At 52.6% G+C, this 19039-nt stretch overlaps 1 protein-coding gene across 2 annotated transcripts in view; it reads left to right on the forward strand.

The window, feature by feature from the left end:
• The window catches only part of TEAD4 (TEA domain transcription factor 4), a 68902-nt gene extending 67329 nt beyond the window's left edge, over window positions 1-1573 (forward strand). For both annotated transcript variants that reach the window (XM_069490009.1, XM_069490008.1), the window contains 2 exons: window positions 798-950; window positions 1047-1573. In XM_069490009.1, the coding sequence (XP_069346110.1) occupies window positions 798-950; window positions 1047-1160 (267 nt within the window). In that variant the 3' untranslated portion in view covers window positions 1161-1573. The remainder of the gene's footprint in view (window positions 1-797; window positions 951-1046) is intronic.
• Window positions 1574-19039: the final 17466 nt, after the last annotated feature.

The raw sequence follows: 19039 nt of genomic DNA on the forward strand, positions 1-19039 counted from the left end.
GGCTACAGTGCAGTGGCATCAGCCTAGCTCCTTCCAACCTCAAGCTCCTAGGCTCGAGCAATATTCCTGCCTCAGCCTCCCGAGTAGCTGGGACTACAGGTGCACACCACCATGCCCGGCTGATTTTTCTATTTTTAGTAGAGATGGGATCTTGCTCTTGCTCAGGCTGGTCTCGAACTCCTGAGCTCAAGTGATCCTCCTGCCTTGGCCTCCCAGAGTGCCTGGATTACAGGCATGAGCCACTGTGCCCGGCCTTAAAGTTTTAAAACTTTTGAGATAATTGTCGATCCACATGCAGTCGTAGTCCCATGTACCCCTCCCCCAGCTCCCTCCCTGGCCACCTCTCGCACAACCAGAGTGCAACACTGGCAACCAGGAGGTCGGCGTCGGTGCGCGCCACCAGTCCAGTTCAGATTGCACCGGTTTCACAGGCACTCCTTTGTGCGTGCATGTGTAGGTGTGTGAATGTATAGATCTGTGTCATTCCCACCAGAGTCACAAGCATCCCTGTGTACCTTCCCCCCACGTTGTCCTAGTGCACAGCCAGGATCGAGGCGCCTGTCCTGTCTCTGCTGCTGCTCCTGGGTCGCACTGAGCTCCCTCTTGTGGTACTGGGTTTCTGCCCGTCACTGGTGTTTAATGTCCCCCAACCTAAGGGTGGCTCTGCTCCCAAGGCCTCCAGGCCTCCTGCCTTTCCTTCCCACTTAGCAGAGCCTGTAGCTTCCCCATGGAGTTGCGCCTGGGCCAGAGGTGGCCAAAAGGGATTCTAAGCCCCCACTGTTCCCTGGGTCCTGCAGACAGAGTATGCTCGCTATGAGAACGGCCACTACTCGTACCGCATCCACCGGTCGCCGCTCTGCGAGTACATGATCAACTTCATCCACAAGCTGAAGCACCTGCCCGAGAAGTACATGATGAACAGTGTGCTGGAGAACTTCACCATCCTGCAGGTGTGTGGGGCAGGTGCACTGCAGGTTTGGGGCTGGGGTCCATGGGTGGACCTTCCTCCCCCAGGGCCTTAGCCCGTGTCTTTTTCTCACCCACAGGTGGTCACCAACAGAGACACGCAGGAGACCTTGCTGTGCATTGCGTACGTCTTTGAGGTGTCAGCCAGCGAGCATGGGGCTCAGCACCACATCTACCGGCTGGTGAAAGAATGAGAGACTCGGGGGGCAGGGAGGGGGGAAGACACGTGTGTGCAGGAACTGGGGACGTGGGGAGAGGCCGTGCAGGGGTGGCCCCTGAAGTGCCAAGAGAGTTGAGAGGAGTGATCGTGACTTTTTCTATCCAGGAACAAACTGTGCCTGAACCTGCAGTGCCCAACCCCAAATAAACCCACGATGCTGTGTATTTTCAGAGGACCTGTTTGGCTGTCTGAGCCGTGGGCGGGACTGAGGGACAAGGGACGGGGAGGCAGGCCAGAGGCTAAGCTCAGAGAGGCGCCCCAGGCAGTTCTGAAGCCAGCGCCCGCGGACTCAGCCAGGATCACTGCCAGACACTGGAGCTCAAGATGTGCCCGTCCCTCCGCCCGCTGCTCTGCGGGCCACACCAGGAGGCCCAAGGACAGATGCGCGGGCCGCGCACCCACAGCTGCCTCTGCCTCTGCTTTCCTTGGCCACCCCTGCTGCCACTCCCAGGACAGCTCACGCAGGAGGCCCCATCCACGGGGTGGTTTAGCCGTGGAGGTGACAGTGGAGGTGACAGTCATTGGGAGGGGCCACGGGCAGAGCTCTCTGGGTAGCTTTCATCCATCTTTCGTGGACACGGTTCCACGGCCGCCTCCCTCCATGCCCGCGTCAGGGGATTGGTTCCAGATCAGGGGAGCTGAAGGGTGGGCCGCGGGAGGTGGCGGCTGAGGAGTGCAGGTGGGACGCAGGTCCGAGGTCTGCGGTGGCGCACTGGTCTCTGAGCCCCGTGCAGTTCTGACGTCCTGTGAGTCTTGCTCAGACTCTCCTCAGAGCCAGCCCCACGTCCTCCCCGCAGGGCGGTGTCTGTGCTCCCTGGGGAAGGTGGAGCAGAGGAGCCTGCGCTGGGCTGGCGCTGGCCACCAGCCTCAGGGCTTCCCTGGTTCGTTTCTGAAAACTGGCGAGGGTTTGGGGAGTCCCAGCTCCAGTCCCAGTTTGCGAGCTGCCTGACCTCGGGCAAATGACTCAACTTGTCCGAATCTTAGTGCCCTCTCCTCTCTGCCAAGCGGGAAGCCTTCGTGAGGAGGAGAGATGGCGAGTCTACAGTGCCTGGGGCAAGCTGCGCTGCTTAGACGCTTGACAACATCCCCCCATCCCTCAGGGAGGCCTGGGGCTGGCTCTTTGCTGCCACCTAGTGGCTCTTTGGTATCATCGTCGCTGATAGAAGCCAGTTCCTGCCAGAGGTATCCGGGAGCTGAGGGGGAGAGGTGACCTCCGGGTGTTCGCGGTGTGCCCAGCACTCCGGGAGACTACAGGAATGAGTGAGATGGCATCTAGGGGTGTTACAGAGCGGTGTCTAGGAGCAGAGGCTCTGGAGTCAGGCCAGTCACTGACTAGCTGTGACCTTGGGGCAAGTTCATTTCACTGTGCCTCAGTTTCCCCATCTATAAAATGGGTGTAATAACCTACCTCATATATGTGCAGTGCCTAGCATAGCACCAACCACACGAATAAATATGTGTATGTGTTCAACACATATACATTGTTATTATTCATAGGAGTTTGCAGTCTAAGGAGTCAGATTGGAAAACTAAGTGCGGTAGCTGATCCTCAGAGCCCCTGGCGTTCAGAGACGAGAGAGATCGGGGGACGCAGGATTCAGGGAAGGGAAGCACTTGCGGGGAGCTGGCCAGCATCCCAGGCAAGGGGACAAGGCCAGCAAGCTGGCCTCCCTCCGTCCTCCATATCTTACCAAAGAGCAGCTTTTCCCAAACCCACGTGGCATCAGGACTGCCGCTAAACCTTACGCCAGGCTGCAGAACTGCGCAGCATGAGGAGGCCCAGCTCTCATCAAGAGCGAGGCTGTGAGGTCCCAGGGAGCCCGGGGTCGAACTGAAGGCCCGAGCGGGCGCATGTGCCCGCATGGTGTGTGGGTTAGTGTTTGAATAAGGCTGTCCCGGCCCCGTGCCCAGGGACCAGCACAGCCCTTGCTCCCTCCTCTGTTCGTGGGGCTGTGTGTAGCGGAAGCTGGTGACGCCTGCCCCTCTAGCTTGACTGGCAGCACCAGCCTGGGAACCTTCAGACGGAAGGGCGTGCTGTGCGAGCAGGCTCTGGGCCGCGGGACAGTGCGCAGCGCAAGGAGATAACCCTGTGTCACGGGAGAGAAGACCAGTGCAGATGCTGCTGGGTCCAGGTGCTGGCTGTGAGTTTTCCCTTCCTTTTAGGAACTGGCCTCGGTAGCCTAGTAGTCACCTACTTGGGTAAAATCCAGACCCGTCAGCCGTAGATGGCAGCCTTAGCTGCCTCTCCCCACCGTGGAGTAGACCATGAGCCTGGGGCAGATGGGAGACAGGACCTGGCCCTCCTGTTCCACCCCCGCCCCGCCAGCCACCCTGAGTCACACTTCCCAGCATGTCCTCCTCGCCTTCTCTCGCCAGCCTGGCACTTGTTCTTCAAGAGCCAGTGAGGAGTCGCCTCGTCTCACGCAGAAGGGTTAGTCGCTCCTGCCCTGGTGAGTCAGAGGCATTCCACTCAGACCCGTTAGCACACCTGCTGTGTGGTAGCTGAGTACAGGTACCGCTGTGATCCGATCTTAACACAATAGGTGCTATGCTGCCCCATTTTACAGATGAGAAAAGTGAGGCACAGAGGTCAGCTAACTTGCTTGGGTTGTTGGTGCATATATTCATTCACGTAGCAAATATGTATGTAACTTCTGCTTTGTGCGAGGCACGGGGAGTGTGTCCGTGAGCAAGGCAGACACGCTCCCGGGGAGCGGAGAGTGAGCAGCTGGACAGACAGGCGGGTGCTAGGCTGACAGGCCGTGGGGCCTCTCCGAGGCAGTGGCATCGGGGCTGATTCAGGAGGGACAAGAGCCGGCCTGGGAGGGGGGAGGGAACAGCCTTCCTAGCGGAGGGCACAGCAGGTCCTGAAGGCAGGGAGGTGATGGGTGTGTCCCAGGGACGTGTCTGGAATAGAGTGCCCCTGCCAGCCTTCCAGGTGGGAGAGAAGCAGGTGACCCAGCATCACCCCCGCCCTTGGTGAGGACTTTGAACTCCACTTGGTGTGATGGGAAGTCCTGGGAGTGTGTTAAGCAACGGAGTCTTTTTGATCAGAGTTTGAGACAGCAGCAGCGGGGCTGCTGTGGACCACAGAGAGTCGCGTGCCGGTGTGTCATCTGGGTCTGTCTTTCCTGCTAGACCGAGGTTCTGGGGGAGGCTGCAGATTGCCTGGTTCCGTTACACTCAGCAAACATCTGATGAATGAGTGGATGTGTACAAGGCAGGTGACCCGTGTCACCTGGGCCTGTGAGGGGAGGAAGGGGACAGACAGCCTTCCACCCCCGACGTCATCCAGGGGCAGCGTTGTCAAGGTGGAGAGGGGATGGGGACACAGCCCACTGGGGGTCTGACGGCGACCCGGCACAGTGCTTCTCAGGGGCCCCCATCCCTCGTAGAGTGGGATGATCTTCCTAACAAGAGCAAACCCACACAGAAGGAGTCGGGGGGCGGGTGTGCACCATGTGTGCGTAGACGTGTCTGCCCTTTCGGGACTGAAGCCAGGGGAGCGGGGCGCGGAGGGCGGCCTCTCCCGCTGCGGGGCCGTGGGGCGCAGAGGACAGCGGGCAGGGGCTGTGCCAGGTGGGGCTGTGCTGGTGGTGACTGCCGGGCCACACGCGCCGCACGGGACAGAGGAAGAAGGTGCGGAAGGCTGGTAACGTGTTGGATTTTACCCCAGGGGCAGTTCCACCCAGTGGCCGCTGTGTCTGACCTCTTCTTGCGCGCTCTGTTTTAGTGGCTCTAAGAGTGAAAACGGGAAGCTTCTCCCCAAAGAGTCGAATCTCTGTAAGTTGCTCCTAAGAACCTAAGCCAGGCCGGTGACTGAACTGAGCCCTTCTAAGTCGTGCAGCCTTGGGCATGGGACCTCTCCTCTTGGAGCCTTAGTGACCTCAGTTGGGGAACGGGAATGACAGGGCTGTGACGGGGGTTCCTGCCGGGAGGAGGAGGACGGGTGTGCGTGAAGGAGCAGCACCGCACCTCACACGCGGTGGGCGTGCGGAGAACGTGTGCACAGACGCCCTGGGCTCTGCTCTTCCCGCCCCTAAAACGCACACACGTGCGCACTTGCTCTCAGGTTTAAAGTAAAAGCTCTGCTCTCGCGTCCCTCGAAGAAGGCGAGGAGAAGGTCTCATGTCTCTTGTTTTGTCGCGAACCGTCCGCGCAGGGGCTTAGACTCTCCCTCACGCTGGCATCAGAAAAGAGGAGGGAAGTCCTCCTATTGGGAGCAGAACTTTGTGGGCCATGAGGGAAGGGAGAGCTCTCGCAGAAAGGTCTAGAAAGGGAGGGCAGAGCAGATGGAGAGCTGAACTACTTTAGTAAGGAACTGTTGAGAAACGTGACTTTCCTTTTATTTCCTGAGACAGGGCGGGGACGGGGTGAGGCACCTTCGCGGACGGCTGGAGCCCCGCTGGTGGAAAGGGTGAAGGGCCTTTCACGCTCATGGATGTCCAGCCTTCAACTTCCGGTGTCTTGTATTTTTGCTGTGTAAACCCCTTCATCTCTCCAAATCTTCAGTAAAGTCTGCTGCTCACACAAAGGCCTTGGTGCGTGTGGTTTCTTTCTGTGGGAGCGACAGAGTCCACGCGGCCGACGGCGCGGTCACCGGGGCGGTCACGCACCGAGCCCAGCAGGGAGGCAGGGACTTGGGCCAGTGCGGGTGGCCTGCCCGGCCAGCCCACGTCCCTCTCTCAGAGAACCGGGAGCACTCAGAGGTGCTTCCAAACCTGGGGTCAAGTTCAAGTCAGTATCACTGGACTGTCTGGGACCCAGCGCCTCCTTGGTGGCCATCCAGGTTATATTGGTCCCTTACTGTCCCCCAGTGAGGTTGCAGGAGGGAGTCCTGTCACCAGGCTGCGTGAGTGCTCACTGTTGGGAGCATACAGTGTCAGGTACTTAAACTACAAAGGGACACAAAAACCAGGGGACTTGAAGAGCGGACAAAAGGGAGAGGTTCAGGCAGGGGCTGGCAGCATGTGGCCCCTCGCTGGGCGACTAGGAACTGGGTTTCAGCGCGTGGCTCGGGAGTGAGCAGGCGCACTCGCTGGCAGCCGCCGACGGGCTCGCTGACCCAAGTCAGAGCAGCGTGGTTGATAAGCCCCAGGGCCCCTTCGTTAATTCTCACTGAGCAGCACGCTCCCAGGACAGGGCATACCTGGTCTGCCCGTCAGCACCTCCCTGCCTCTGTGGGAGCCCTTCCTCCACCAGAAACCAGGTCACTCGCATGTGGCGCTGTGCCTGTGTTTGCGCAGGGAGTCGTGCACGCAGCCTTCGGGGATCGCGTGCCACCCACGTTGAGAGCCTGGTGCCCCGTGTGCGCTGTGGGGGCCTGAATTCTCCCAGCCAAGGATCAAGGAATCCCTTTTTGTGGACATTGGTTAGTGATGACTTCTTTTTTTGTTACCGCAAGTCGATGACATCATGCTGAAAAGTCGAGGCTACGGAATGAGGTACAGCGTGTGGTCTCCAGTCACCGCCCAGACCCTGCCGAGCCCTCGTATGTGTCGGCCGCTCTACGGCACTGATCCTCACTGGTGTCGGGCTCGGGGCGGGGGACGATTCTGAAGGCTCACTGCTACCTGGAGCACCTTCTGCTGACCTCCTCTCACTTTCCGGGCAGAGAGGCAGGAGGCCTGGCCTGCTGCAGGGCCTGCCAAATTCTGGACCCGTGACCTGACACCAACGCCTTACCTGTAGGTCTGGAAGCTGGAGCACAGGCCAGCGTTAGCCTGTGACTTCTCCTCGGCTCTCAGGTGTGGGGGTTGCCTGGGCGTCACAGACGGGCTTACAATTCGGGATTGGGGAAAACAAGGAGGGCAAAGGAACAGGAAAACATAAGAGAAAGGGATGGGGGAAGGGCAAAGTCGGGAGTGCATTATTGTCCCCTAGGTTGTCCTTCCAGGCACTGCCCACAGTGATTGGAGGGGTGAGGGTGGCTGGTGTGGCACAGCAGTCGTCCCACCACAGCCAACACTTACTGAGCACATTCTAGATGCCAAGCACGGTCTTAGGAGCAGGGCACACACCAGGGCAGGATGCAAAGGTCTTCGCTCTCGTGTGGCTTCCGTTCTAGCAGGGGACTGCCCGTAAACAAGCAGCAAAACAGGCCCGCAGCGATTCATGCTGTGATGAAAATAAAATAGGACAATGTGTTACAGCAGGGTTTGGCTAAATCCAGCCCACCTGTTTTTTGTTGGTTGGTCGGTTGTTTTTTTTTGAGATAGAGTCTTGCTCTGTCTCCCAGGCCGGAGTGCAGTGGCGTCATCATAGCTCACTGCAGCCTCCAACTCCTGGGCTCAAGCGATCCTCCTGCCTCAGCCTCCTGAGTGGCTGGGACTATAGGTTTGTGCCACCACGCCTGGCTAATTTTTCAGTATTTTTTTTTTTGAAATGGGGTCTCATTATGGTGCCCAGGCTATTGCCTGTTTTTTATATAGCCTAGGAGATAAGAATGGTTTGTACATTTTTAAATGATTGGATGAAAATTGAAAGGAGAATAACATTTGTGACCTGTGAAAATGACATGAAATTCCAGTTTCAGTGTCCACAGAGTTTTATTGGCACATAGCCATAGTCGCTAGTTTACAAGTTGTCTATGGCTGCTGTAGTCGAGTGGCCACGACAGGCTCGAAAAGCCCAAAATATTTACTGTCTGCCCTTACGGTAAACATTTGCCCACTCCCATGTTAGGGGTGACTGGAGGAGGGATTTTGCAGAGTGGGTGGTCCCTGAAGGCCTCTCTGAGGAGACAATAGGGGCCAACCCAGGGAAGGGAACCCTATTCAAAGGTGCTGTGGTGGGAAAGGACGTGTCCAGGCAGCAGAGAGAGGGCTGATGTCTTGTTCCTCTCACGGAGCCAGTGTCTTCAGTTATTTACTTGAGGATAGCAATGATCTCAGGGAGGTGGTTCTTCTCCTACCCCATCTGTTTCCTCCCAGCTGCCTTTCTCTTGGTTATTTTGGGTCATGGTCATTCATAGCAGAGCCTTTCCTCAGAAGCCAGGCAGTCCTTGGTTGCACAAACTTTTTTTTTTTTTTTTTTAAGAGACAGAGTCTTACACTGTCACCCAGGCCGGAGTGCAGTGGTGTGATCATAGCTCACTGCAGCCTCGAACTCCTGGGCTTAAGTGATTCTCCTGCCTCAGCTCCCCAGTAGCTAGGACTACAGGTGCACGCCACCATGGCTGGCTAATTTTTCTATTTTTTGTAGAGAGGGGGTCTCACTATGTTGTCCAGGCTGGCCTTGAACTCCTGGGCTCAAGGGATCCTCCTGCCTCAGCCTCCAGAGTAGCGGGGACCATAGGCACGTGCCACCACGCCCGGCTGTAGGATTCAGCTCTCTTGAGTCTGCTAAGTTACCACTCGTCCTGCTGCTTTCCAGCTTCTGAATTTTTGTTGCTATTATCTCCTTTCTTCCCCTTTATGGTCATCTTAGAAGGGTTGCAAGAGGGAACAAGGTGGAGGTGTGTGTTGACTCCACCATCTTTGCCCTGATTTGCTTATTTAAAAGCTCACTCTGGCTGTTGCGGGGAGCTAGACTGCGGGGGCAGGAGTGGAAGCAGGGAGACGCGGTCAGGAGGCTGCTGCGGAGGCCCAGGTGAGCGAGGATGGTGCTCTGGACCAGGGTGTAGCACAGGAGATGAAAGAAAGAGGATGACCTTGGGATGTGTTTTGAAGATAGAGTCTCACCATGACATCCTGATAGCTCGGACGTAGGGAGTGTGGGAAAGTGAGGAATGAAGACTACCTCCAAGGTTCCTGGCTCAAGTCCCTGGTGCCATTTACTAAGACAGGCAAGACCTGGGGAGGAGAAGATGTGTGGATGGAGATCAGGAGTCAAGGTTGAGGTACCTACGAGAGACTCAAGGGGAGGTAGATGTATGATTCTGGAACTAAGGGTCAGGGGTCAGGGCTGCATTTAGGATTCCTTGGTGCCCAGATTAGTATTCAAACTTTTGGGATTAGATGAAGTGACTTAGGAGGAGAGTATGGATGCAGAAGAGAAGATGTCCCCAGGACTTTCCCGAGGCAGTCCCATGTTTAGGGGTAGAAGGGAGGAGAAAGAAACCAAGCGCATGTGGTTTTCTTTGCAGTAGTAAAGTGTTGGTGTGTGGTCAAATGCTAGTGACAGGTGGATTAAGGCAAGGACAGAGAAATGACCATTTGTCATAGAGACCCCCTGGTTTTCCCTTCTTTCTGAGTAATGGGATCCCTCCATTTTTCACTGTGCATACTGTCACTTAGAATAAAAACCACGTTTCCTAGCTGCTCTTGCAGCTAGATGTGGCCACGTGACTAAGTTTGGCTGATGGAGGTAAGCAGAAATACAGTTTCCAGAAACATCCTAAAAAGAGGGGCATGCTCTTCACCCCTTTTTTCTTTGCTGTTGAATGGAATGTGATGTGAAGGCTGGATTCCCTGCAGCCATTCTGGACCATGGTGTGGCCCTAGGAAGCTACCTATGGCAAAGCAACAAGATGAAAAGATCTTGGGTCCTTAATACCACGGAATACCATAGCAGTGTGGACAGATTTTATATGTGGAAGAAATAAATTTATATCTTGTTTAAGTCGCTTTTATTTTGTGTTTTTGTAATTAGCAGCCAACTTAATTCTAACTGATATATCACCGGATCTGGAAACAAATATGGAGGACAGTGGTTGAAGCAGGAGCAGCTGTAATAGTAATAATAATAATAATAATACCGCCCCTATTTGTGGTACTTTTCAGTTTACAGAGCACTTTCAAATACACCGTCTTGCTTGATGTTTACAGCTACACCATGATTCTATAGACATTTTCTTCACAGATGAAGACATGGAGGCTCAGAGAAATCACTAACTCATGTCACCTGTTTGCTAAGTCGCAGATCTTGGGCTGGCTTCAACCTGGGTCTGTGGCCCCTCCCCAGTGCTCACGAGTGTAGGCAGACAGGGGTTATGAACGTGTAGGGCTTGCCTGAGGCTGGGTAGACTAGTTGGAAACTGGCCCCAGAAGGTCCCAGAGAGTACCGGCATTAAGGAGAAAGAAATTTTTGGTGCAGCAATCAAAGCTTTCCCACCTTTTGGGTAAACGTGTGGGATACAGGAGATGGTGGAGAATGAAGAGGAGGAAAGCCACACGGCCACCAGCATTAGGGGATGTGTTGGCCGGCTGGCGCGCGTGCAGTCCTACTTTAGGAGTGATCGGGGAGTAATCAGATGTTCGGACCAAGAGTCTGCTGAGTGTCTTGTGACTACACAAATGTTTCCTCGGTATCAAAGGGATCTGCTTCTCTTTGCAGCCTCCTTTCCTCAGAGGCCAGTTGGGAACTTTTGAAGTTTGGCACCGTCTTTCATTCTGCTTTTCTTCGTCGGGAGCTACTTTGTTGACTTCTTTCCAATTTCTTTCTCTAAATCCCCCCCAATCCTGATGCAGACACTGCGGCTGGAGTATACCAGATATCATTTTGAGATTGTGGGGGATAAACAGATTTCTGATTTTCAGCTGTTTAAGGGTTTACACCTTCTTAACAGCAAGCAAAGTTGAGATTACTTTCAAGTAACTTGCTCAAGGTTACACAGAGTGGAAGCTGGGATTCAAAGTCAGCCTCGTGACTTCTCAGACCACATGCTGCCTCCCAGCCTTAGCCCTGGAAAGCTGTGAGCCCCCGGGAAATGCCATTCTGTCCGTCCCACCCGTGCCCCCACCCCAGCACTGCCCCTGGAGGCACATGAAAGCGAGCCCCAGATGCCTGCTCCAGGGAAGGCCCGGCCCCTCCCCGGGTGTGCTCAGCCCACTTACTTGTTCTCTTCATCTCCCTGGCCTGGGATTCCTGGCTGTGGGCCCTGGCTTTGATATTGGCTTCTGCTGTCGCTGGTTTGGCAACTCATCACATTCCCCCTGTGGCCTCTGTTTTCTGTTGTTAGCCCTCTGCTCTGTTCCCTCCTCTGATTTTGTGTCCTCCCATGGCCTTGGGCAAGGAGCACTCTCTTGCTGGGGTAGAGATGGAAGTGGCATTGAGGTGGCACTATGGCAAGAGACATAGGAAGACCCAAATCCTGCCCGCGGCCACCCTTACCCCTTCTGCAAGGGAGATACATGCACCAAAACGGCTGAGCAAGATTCTCAGCGCTCTCTTAGCAGCTAGGACTTGGAGCCCACTGTGGAATTGCAGTAGGGTTGGCTCAAATGCCTACAGCCAAAACAGGCCTCATTCACCCCATAAACACTTACTGAGCACCTATGGTATGTCTGGCACTGTTTTGGCTACTGCGGGTGCTTCAGTGAGTCAAACCAAAGTCCCTGCCCTCAAGGGGCTTACATTTCAGTGGCAGGGGAGGAGGGGTCACATATAAAATAAATAAAATGATGTCAGGCCTCCCATTCTCTTTATCCCCCTCCCACCCACACCCAGTCTGGCCTTGGATCTGATCTCTGTGATGGAGACGAGGCCACACACATGCTAGAACAGCACAGTGGGTGTGAGACTGAGACCAAGAGGGACAGGGGCCCTACAGCCGCCTTAGGCGAGGACCCAGCTGTCGTTGAGAGAAAACACCAGACGGGGGCGGGGGGGGGGGGAGGTGCTGATCTGGCGGTGGGGGGGACAACTCCAGACCTTGTTAACTGAGACCCTGGAAAAGAGCCACCTGCACAGGTGCTCACCTCTCGGCAGGTGAAGAGCACCTGCTGCATGGACGTCAGAGTGTGGTCCAGACCAGCGGGAGCGCATCCTCCAAGCTCCCGCGAGTGTAGACTCTAACCCCACCCACCTCGGTCCTTCAGCATCCAAATCTGCAGGTGATTCCTGTGCACGCTGAGGTGTGAGAAGCAACGGGCTAGACGTGGTGACCAGGCGCAGAGCAAAGCTCCACTCCTAGGCTGTGGTCAATCCATAGGATTCCTCTGCAGCGGAGGCGGAGTGGGGTGGGTGGGCTACACAGGGCTCCCTTCCCTGGGAAAGGCGTGATTCGACCAACATATTCATCGTTGTTTGTAAAAATTAGTTACTTCTCTTTTTACAAACAAAGCACTAGTAAAAATAAATTTTCTTCTTAAATTCAAAAGAGGTGCTTCCTTTTAATTTGACTTGTAATGTTTTCAACCGTCAAAGTTTCGACAATAAATACCATTCTATGCTTTTGTATTAGTTTATAAACTACCAAGTCACTGTCGGCTAAGTTTTTAATGCGTAAGGGGAACTTTTATGCACAGAAAGGAATACTTAAAATTTGTGTGTTTTACTTAGTTTTCCAATTTATTGAAGTTGTAATTTTTTTTTTTTTTTTTTTTGAGATAGGGTCTTACTCTGTTGCCCAGGCTGGAGTACAGTGGTGCGATCATAACTCACTGTAGCCTCGGCCTCCTGAATAGCTAGGACTACAGGCACACATCACCATGCCCGCCTAGTTTTTGTTTATTTTTTATAGAATGGGGGGTGGATCTTGCTGTGTTGCTCAGGCTGGTCTCTAACTCCTGGCCTCAAGCCATCCTCCTGCCTCGACCTCCCAAAGTACTGGAATTACTGGGGTAAGCCATTGTGCTTGGCCTGAAGTTATAAATTTTAAAGACTAGTTTTGTTAATTTAAATTCAACTTACACATTTTGTTACTTTGCTCATAAAGCTAGCATTTGTATGTTAAATCTCTTTCACTTGTTCTTTGATTAATACTCAGCTTATAAATTCTCTAAACATTTAATTTCACTGATAAGTGTAATTAATTATATTAGTGTAGATTGTTTAAACTTTAATTAAGCACTTCAAACATCTAACGAGGCAGACTTACAAATCTAACAGAATCTTAGACCCTCAGCATTTAACCCTGAGAACTTAAACACTGTTCACAAAACATAGTAACTCAACCTATAGAGCTAATCAGATTTACTTAAGCATTTAATTGCCAGTCTACCTACTGCTAAATTAACAATGTATGTCTAACGTCTCATGCTTTTATACTTTTCCAACACTTTAAAAATTCTACACTTTAAAATGGTTGACAGGCCGGGCGCGGTGGCTCACGCCTGTAATCCTAGCACTCTGGGAGGCCGAGGCGGGTGGATCGCTCGAGGTCAGGAGTTCGAGACCAGCCTGAGCGAGACCCCGTCTCTACTAAAAATAGAAAGAAATTATATGGACAACTAAAATATATATATACAAAAAAAAAAAATTAGCCGGGCATGGTGACGCATGCCTGTAGTCCCAGCTACTCGGGAGGCTGAGGCAGTAGGATCGCTTAAGCCCAGGAGTTTGAGGTTGCTGTGAGCTAGGCTGATGCCACGGCACTCACTCTAGCCCGGGCAACAAAGCGAGACTCTGTCTCCAAAAAAAAAAAATAAAATAAAATAAAATGGTTGACAGTTAATTTTATGTTATGTGAATTTTCCCTCAACAACAAAAAAAGCAGATAAACCCAGACTATCCCGATGTCCACGGCAGTCACCACCACGCCCCCCCTCCACTGTCACAAGGGCGCTCCTCTGTCTGCGCCAGCCATGGTGTCTGTACCCACTTGTGAGCCTCCGCCCAGGTAACGCCAGCGGGACCGGCCTCGCCGGCGGCTGACTCGACTCCGTGGAAGACGTAGGCCTTGGATACAGTTATGCAGATTAGGGTCAGAGCGCCAGCTTTGGAGCTGCCACATTGTCACCGATACGGACAGTCCTGGGAGCTGGGCTCTGGGTCGTGGGGTAGGTCTCGGAGATAATTTCTCCCCGGCCGGCCATGACAGTGTGGGTGGCTTCCTTTGGTCAAATTTTGCCTGCCATAGTAACAAGATCCGTAAAACCCTCACTCACTTACTTAATTTATTTAAATACAACCCAGTTATCTTTCATCCCTGAAATCTCACTGCCTGATGGAAGTACAGGAGATTCACGGCTAAATAGTTAGGCAAAACCTGGCTACGGCACGCACATTGCTTGAACAGTGGACATTGTTGAGAACTCACACATACCTCTTTTAGGTAAAACCCATATCCAATATCATTATGGATTTCACAAAATTTTTTGTTTTCTTTTTGATACTCAGGCGGTTCTCTTTGACACTCTCTCAAACATCTTTTGAGACTAACGTGTTCTAGCATCAGCCGGTAGACGTAGGCGACTTGGATTTTTCTTGCACCAAAGTGTGGAATCAGCTACTCTCCAGGGGGCCTATTTCTTGCGGTGGTGAAGGCCCTTAGGGACAACATCCGGGCACTGTGGTGCGGATCCCACTCTCCGTATGGGAGCTGCGGGCGAGGGGTCTCCACTTGCAGGGCACGCTAGTGACAGAGCTGGAGAACGAGTCCACGTGGATGTGCCCGATTTATCTCCAACCCTACGGTTAATAAGTCCTTTAAAAAATATGTCCTATATAAAAGGTTTTCATTTTGTTCCCTCTTTTTTAACTATCAATTTCTTCTTTTATGAAAACAACTTTAATATACCATGCAACATACATATTATAATAAGATTAATGAACTTTTCTGTGTCATAAACAGGTGTCCATCTACTTAGATCCCAGACACTCTGGCCCGGGCTACAGATATGCCCGTCTTCACGTTTACAGTCCTTGTGTGTCATTTTATGACAGTCACACCATTTCATCTTCCCCAACTCAGCTGACTTCACCAGCTTTGATTCCAGTTTCAGAGCCTCCGTGCGGGCTCTCCTCTCTCAGAAGTCTGTGCCTTCGACCCCCCCTGCACTGCCCGCTGGAGATCATGATGCCACTTTGCTCGCCCTGTCATCTCGGGACTCCTCTCACACTGTCTCTGGGGCTGTGCCTCAGCCGTCTGCTCTTCAGAGGCCAGGCTTTTGGAGGAAATATAACCAATATGTATCTAAGCATGTTAACCTATTTAACACACGTATTTTTATAAGTAAGCAGATTTCTTTTTTACAGTACATATGGTGGAGAAAAGCAGGGAACGCGATCTCTATCCGCTGTATCTGTGGTCTAAGCCCCTCTCCTGGTCACCCGGCCCACCCCTGCCACACCCTCATCCCCAAGTGCTTAGGACTTTTGCCCTGACCCAGCTCTCTCCTCCCCCACTTCCTCCCTCCTCCACCATGCTGCCCCGTGGTGACCAGGAAATGTCCCTAAGTGCTGGCCCCCACGGTCTCTGACTCTTGGTGCTCACACCTCTGTGTAATGTCCTCCCTGTGAGTGACATGCACCTGTGTCTTTCTTCTAATGATCAGAATACGCAAAGGGATTGGGACGTCACGCGTGTGATTATGTGATGTTACGTAAGATTCCGTCTTGCTAACAGGCTTGTTCTAGAGCCTGCTGGCTTGGTGAAACGAGCCGCACGCTGGGAAAACCCACAGGGCTGGGAACTGAGGGCAGCCAGCACGGAGCGGGGGGCTTCAGTCTTTTCCTCAAGGAAATGAATTCTGCTACAGCCCGAGTGTGCTCGCTGCGCTCGAAGCAGATTCTTTCCAGGGGAGTCTCAGATGGTGATCTGGGCCACAGCTTGGTTCCAGCCTCCCAGCCCTCTGATCCTGAGCAGAAACCCAGCCAAGCCATGCTGGGGCCGATGCACGGAAACTGTGAGACACAAAGTCTATGTTGTCTTGAGCTGCTAAATGTGAAGTGATGTGTTATATGTAGACACTAAGTATGCCGATACACCTGTAGACGCGACTGCTGCCGCCCTCCTGCAGGGTGCCAGTTCTTTGCTCCCATGCCACAGCTTAAAAGCCGAGAGGTAAAGTCATTGTCCTCCTCGCCTCCCATTTTCCTTAGGCTTTTCCTGAGTCTCAGCCATGGAGCCATGCCCTCCTCTCCCCCTCCTGAGAGCTTTCCGTCCACGGACCTCCCGGCCCCTCCCTCGTCAAAGACCTCTGCACTGGTCCCACGTGCTCTCCATCTGTGTGCTGCCCTCATCCTGCGCAACTTCGGCGTTTGATGGGTGAAATTTCCAACAGTCCAGCTGGACTCTCTGTTTCTTGACTTCCTCCTCCCCGAAGACCACCTCTACCATCCCCAGGCCATCCACTTCCATAGTCACAGTCTGGGCGCTGGCATTGCTGGGAACCGTTCCACTGTGCCTGCAGTCAGGCAGCCTCTGGGAATGTCACACAGCAGGGCACACTGATTCTATATAAATTCAAGGTACTATGTTCAAAGGGGCCCTCGGCACACCCAGGAAACCCTGTTAAGTGTGTGTCATTAACTCACTCTCCCACAGAGATTATTCCAAACCTCCATCCATCTCCTCAAACCTCTGGCCCCTGCTCCACACCTCCGCTTGCAGCATGTGACCTTGTCTTCTTTCCTTTCCCTCCCTCCCTCCCCCTGTCTCCCTTTCTCTCTCTCTCTCTCTTCCTTCCTTCCTTCCTCCTTTCCTCCCTTCCTTGCTTCCTTCCTTCCTTTTTTTTTCTTCTTCTTTTTTTTTACAGGGAAATAGAAGCCATCAGATGAAAATTCTCCTCCATATCCACCTACGTTTGTTCCTATCCTAGCCCGGGCTAGAGTGAGTGCCGTGGCGTCAGCCTAGCTCACAGCAACCTCAAACTCCTGGGCTCAAGCGATCCTCCTGCCTCAGCCTCCCGAGTAGCTGGGACTACAGGCATGCGCCACCATGCCCGGCTAATTTTTGCCATATATTTTTAGTTGTCTGGATAATTTCTTTCTATTTTTTTGGTAGAGACAGGGTCTCGCTCTTGCTCAGGCTGGTCTTGAACTCCTGAACTCAAATGATCTGCCCGCCTCGGCCTCCCACAGTGCTAGGATTATAGGTGTGAGCCACCATGCCCAGCCCCCATAAGCTTTTAAATACATTTCTTTCTGTCCTATTTCCTTTTCCTGCTCCTTCTGTGACTCCAATTACTCATACATTAGACATTTTGATATTGTCCCACAGAACCCTGAGGCTCTGTTTTATCTTCCCCCTCCAATCTTTTTTCTCTCTGTCTTCAGAGTGGATAATTTCTATTGATCTTTTTTTATGTTTATTCACTCTTTCCCCTGAGATGGTGGAATGGTCATTAAGCTCAGCCAGTGAGTTTTGTCTGTTTGTTTTTTAGAGATGGAGTCTTAGCATGTCGCCCAGGCTGGAGTGCGTGGCTAATCACAGGCACACACACAGCTCACTGCAGCCTCAAACTGCTGGGCTCATGGGATCTTCCAGCCTCAGCCTCCCACATAACTGGGACTACAGGTGCATACCACCATACCCTGCCAGTGAATTTCTTATTCTCAATATTTTAGTTCCAAAATTTCCATTTGGTTCCTTTTGGTAGTTTCTATTTTTCTGCTGTGGTTTCCTATCTGTTCACTCATTATAAATGTTTTATTCTTCATATCCTTGAGCAAAGTTATGATAGCTGCCTTGAAATCCTTATCTGATAATTCCAACATCTGAATTGTCTTGGGACTGGCCTCTGCTGTTTGCTTGTCCCTTGAGAATGGGTCACATTTTCCTGACTCTTCGTATGCTTGGGGAGTTTGGGTCATATCCTGAATATTATGCAGGTTTATGTTGAAGAGACTCTGGATTCTGTTTTATTCCTCAGAAAAGTGTTGACATTTTTCTTTTAGCAGACAATTAACTTGGTTAAACTCAAACTGCAAACTCTGTCTTACCTGCAGTGGGTGGAAGCACAAGCCCCAGCTTGGTTCCTTTATCTTTAGTGAGTCTGCCTACAGTCTTCCTGCCCATGTGCGGCTCCGGCATGAGTCGGTGACGTCAGCAGAGTTTATTTAGAAACCTCTGGTCTCCTCTCCTTTCCAGGATTCACTCCTCACTCTTCAGGACCCCTGACTGATCTGGGCTCCATCCTCCAGCTCCTCCAGGTAGAAAGGCAGTGGGCTTTTGTTGGAATTGCAGCCCTCCTGTGCTGTGCTGTGACCCAGGACAGTGCAGAGAAAATCCACGAAAACATGAACCTGCCGTGTGCCAGTTGCTTCTTCCACAGTTCGAATCCCTCCAAGATCTACCTACCTGGCTTACTCTGCAGAGCCCTCGGTGGGCTTTTTGCTTGTTTCTGTACTTTGTCAGGAGTGTACAGATGTCTCCTGTGGGAGGGTTAGTCAGTTAGGAGCTGATTCCTCCGTGCCACAAACAGGACTCTTCCAATGAAGTTCATAGGTTCAATTCTCCCATTACCTTCCCCAGACGTCCCCGATCCACACTCTCCGTCAGTTCTGCCCTGTGTCTGCCCACCACAGCCACGTCCTTGAAAGAAGGGTCTATCTCCTTTCCTCAGCACCCACTCCCTTCTCACCTCCCTCTAGCACAGCCTCTGCCTCAGAGAGGTGACTTTTGCCAAATCCCCAGTGACCTTCAACTTGCTAAATCTGATGGACACTTAATAGCTTTCATCTTCCTGGAATTCACCATCTTTCTCTTAAAATTCAGTCCTCTTCAACTGTTCCCTATCTCAGTGAATGACTCCACTAATCATTCTCGTAGACTGGCCAGAAACCTAAGTCTTTATTTACTTACTTATTTGGAGATGTGGTCTCACTCTGTCGCCTGGACTGGAGTGCAGTGGTGTGAGCACAACTCACTAAAACCTTGAACCTTTGGGTTTAAGCCATTCTCTCACCTCAGCCTCCGAGTAGCTGGGACTATGGACGTATGCCACCGTGCCTGGCTAATTTTTAAATTTTTTTGTGGAGATGGGGTCTTACGACATAGCCCAGGGTAGTCTTCAATGCCTGGCCTCAAGGGCTCCTCCTGCCTTGACCTCCCACAGTGCTGGGATTACAGGCACCAGCCATAACACCTGGCCTAAATTTCACCTGTTAAATCTCTCTCAAGTCTATCAATATTGCTCCTTTTTCACCACCACCAACCTAGACCACTCTAACTTCCTTTTGTGCCTAGATCCGTGCTAAAGCCTCCTGTATCTGTTCTGCCTTCTGCCTCCTCTGATTTGTTCTCTA

This window comes from Eulemur rufifrons, chromosome 16 (genome assembly GCF_041146395.1).
Source record: "Eulemur rufifrons isolate Redbay chromosome 16, OSU_ERuf_1, whole genome shotgun sequence".
Taxonomy (NCBI): domain Eukaryota; kingdom Metazoa; phylum Chordata; class Mammalia; order Primates; family Lemuridae; genus Eulemur; species Eulemur rufifrons.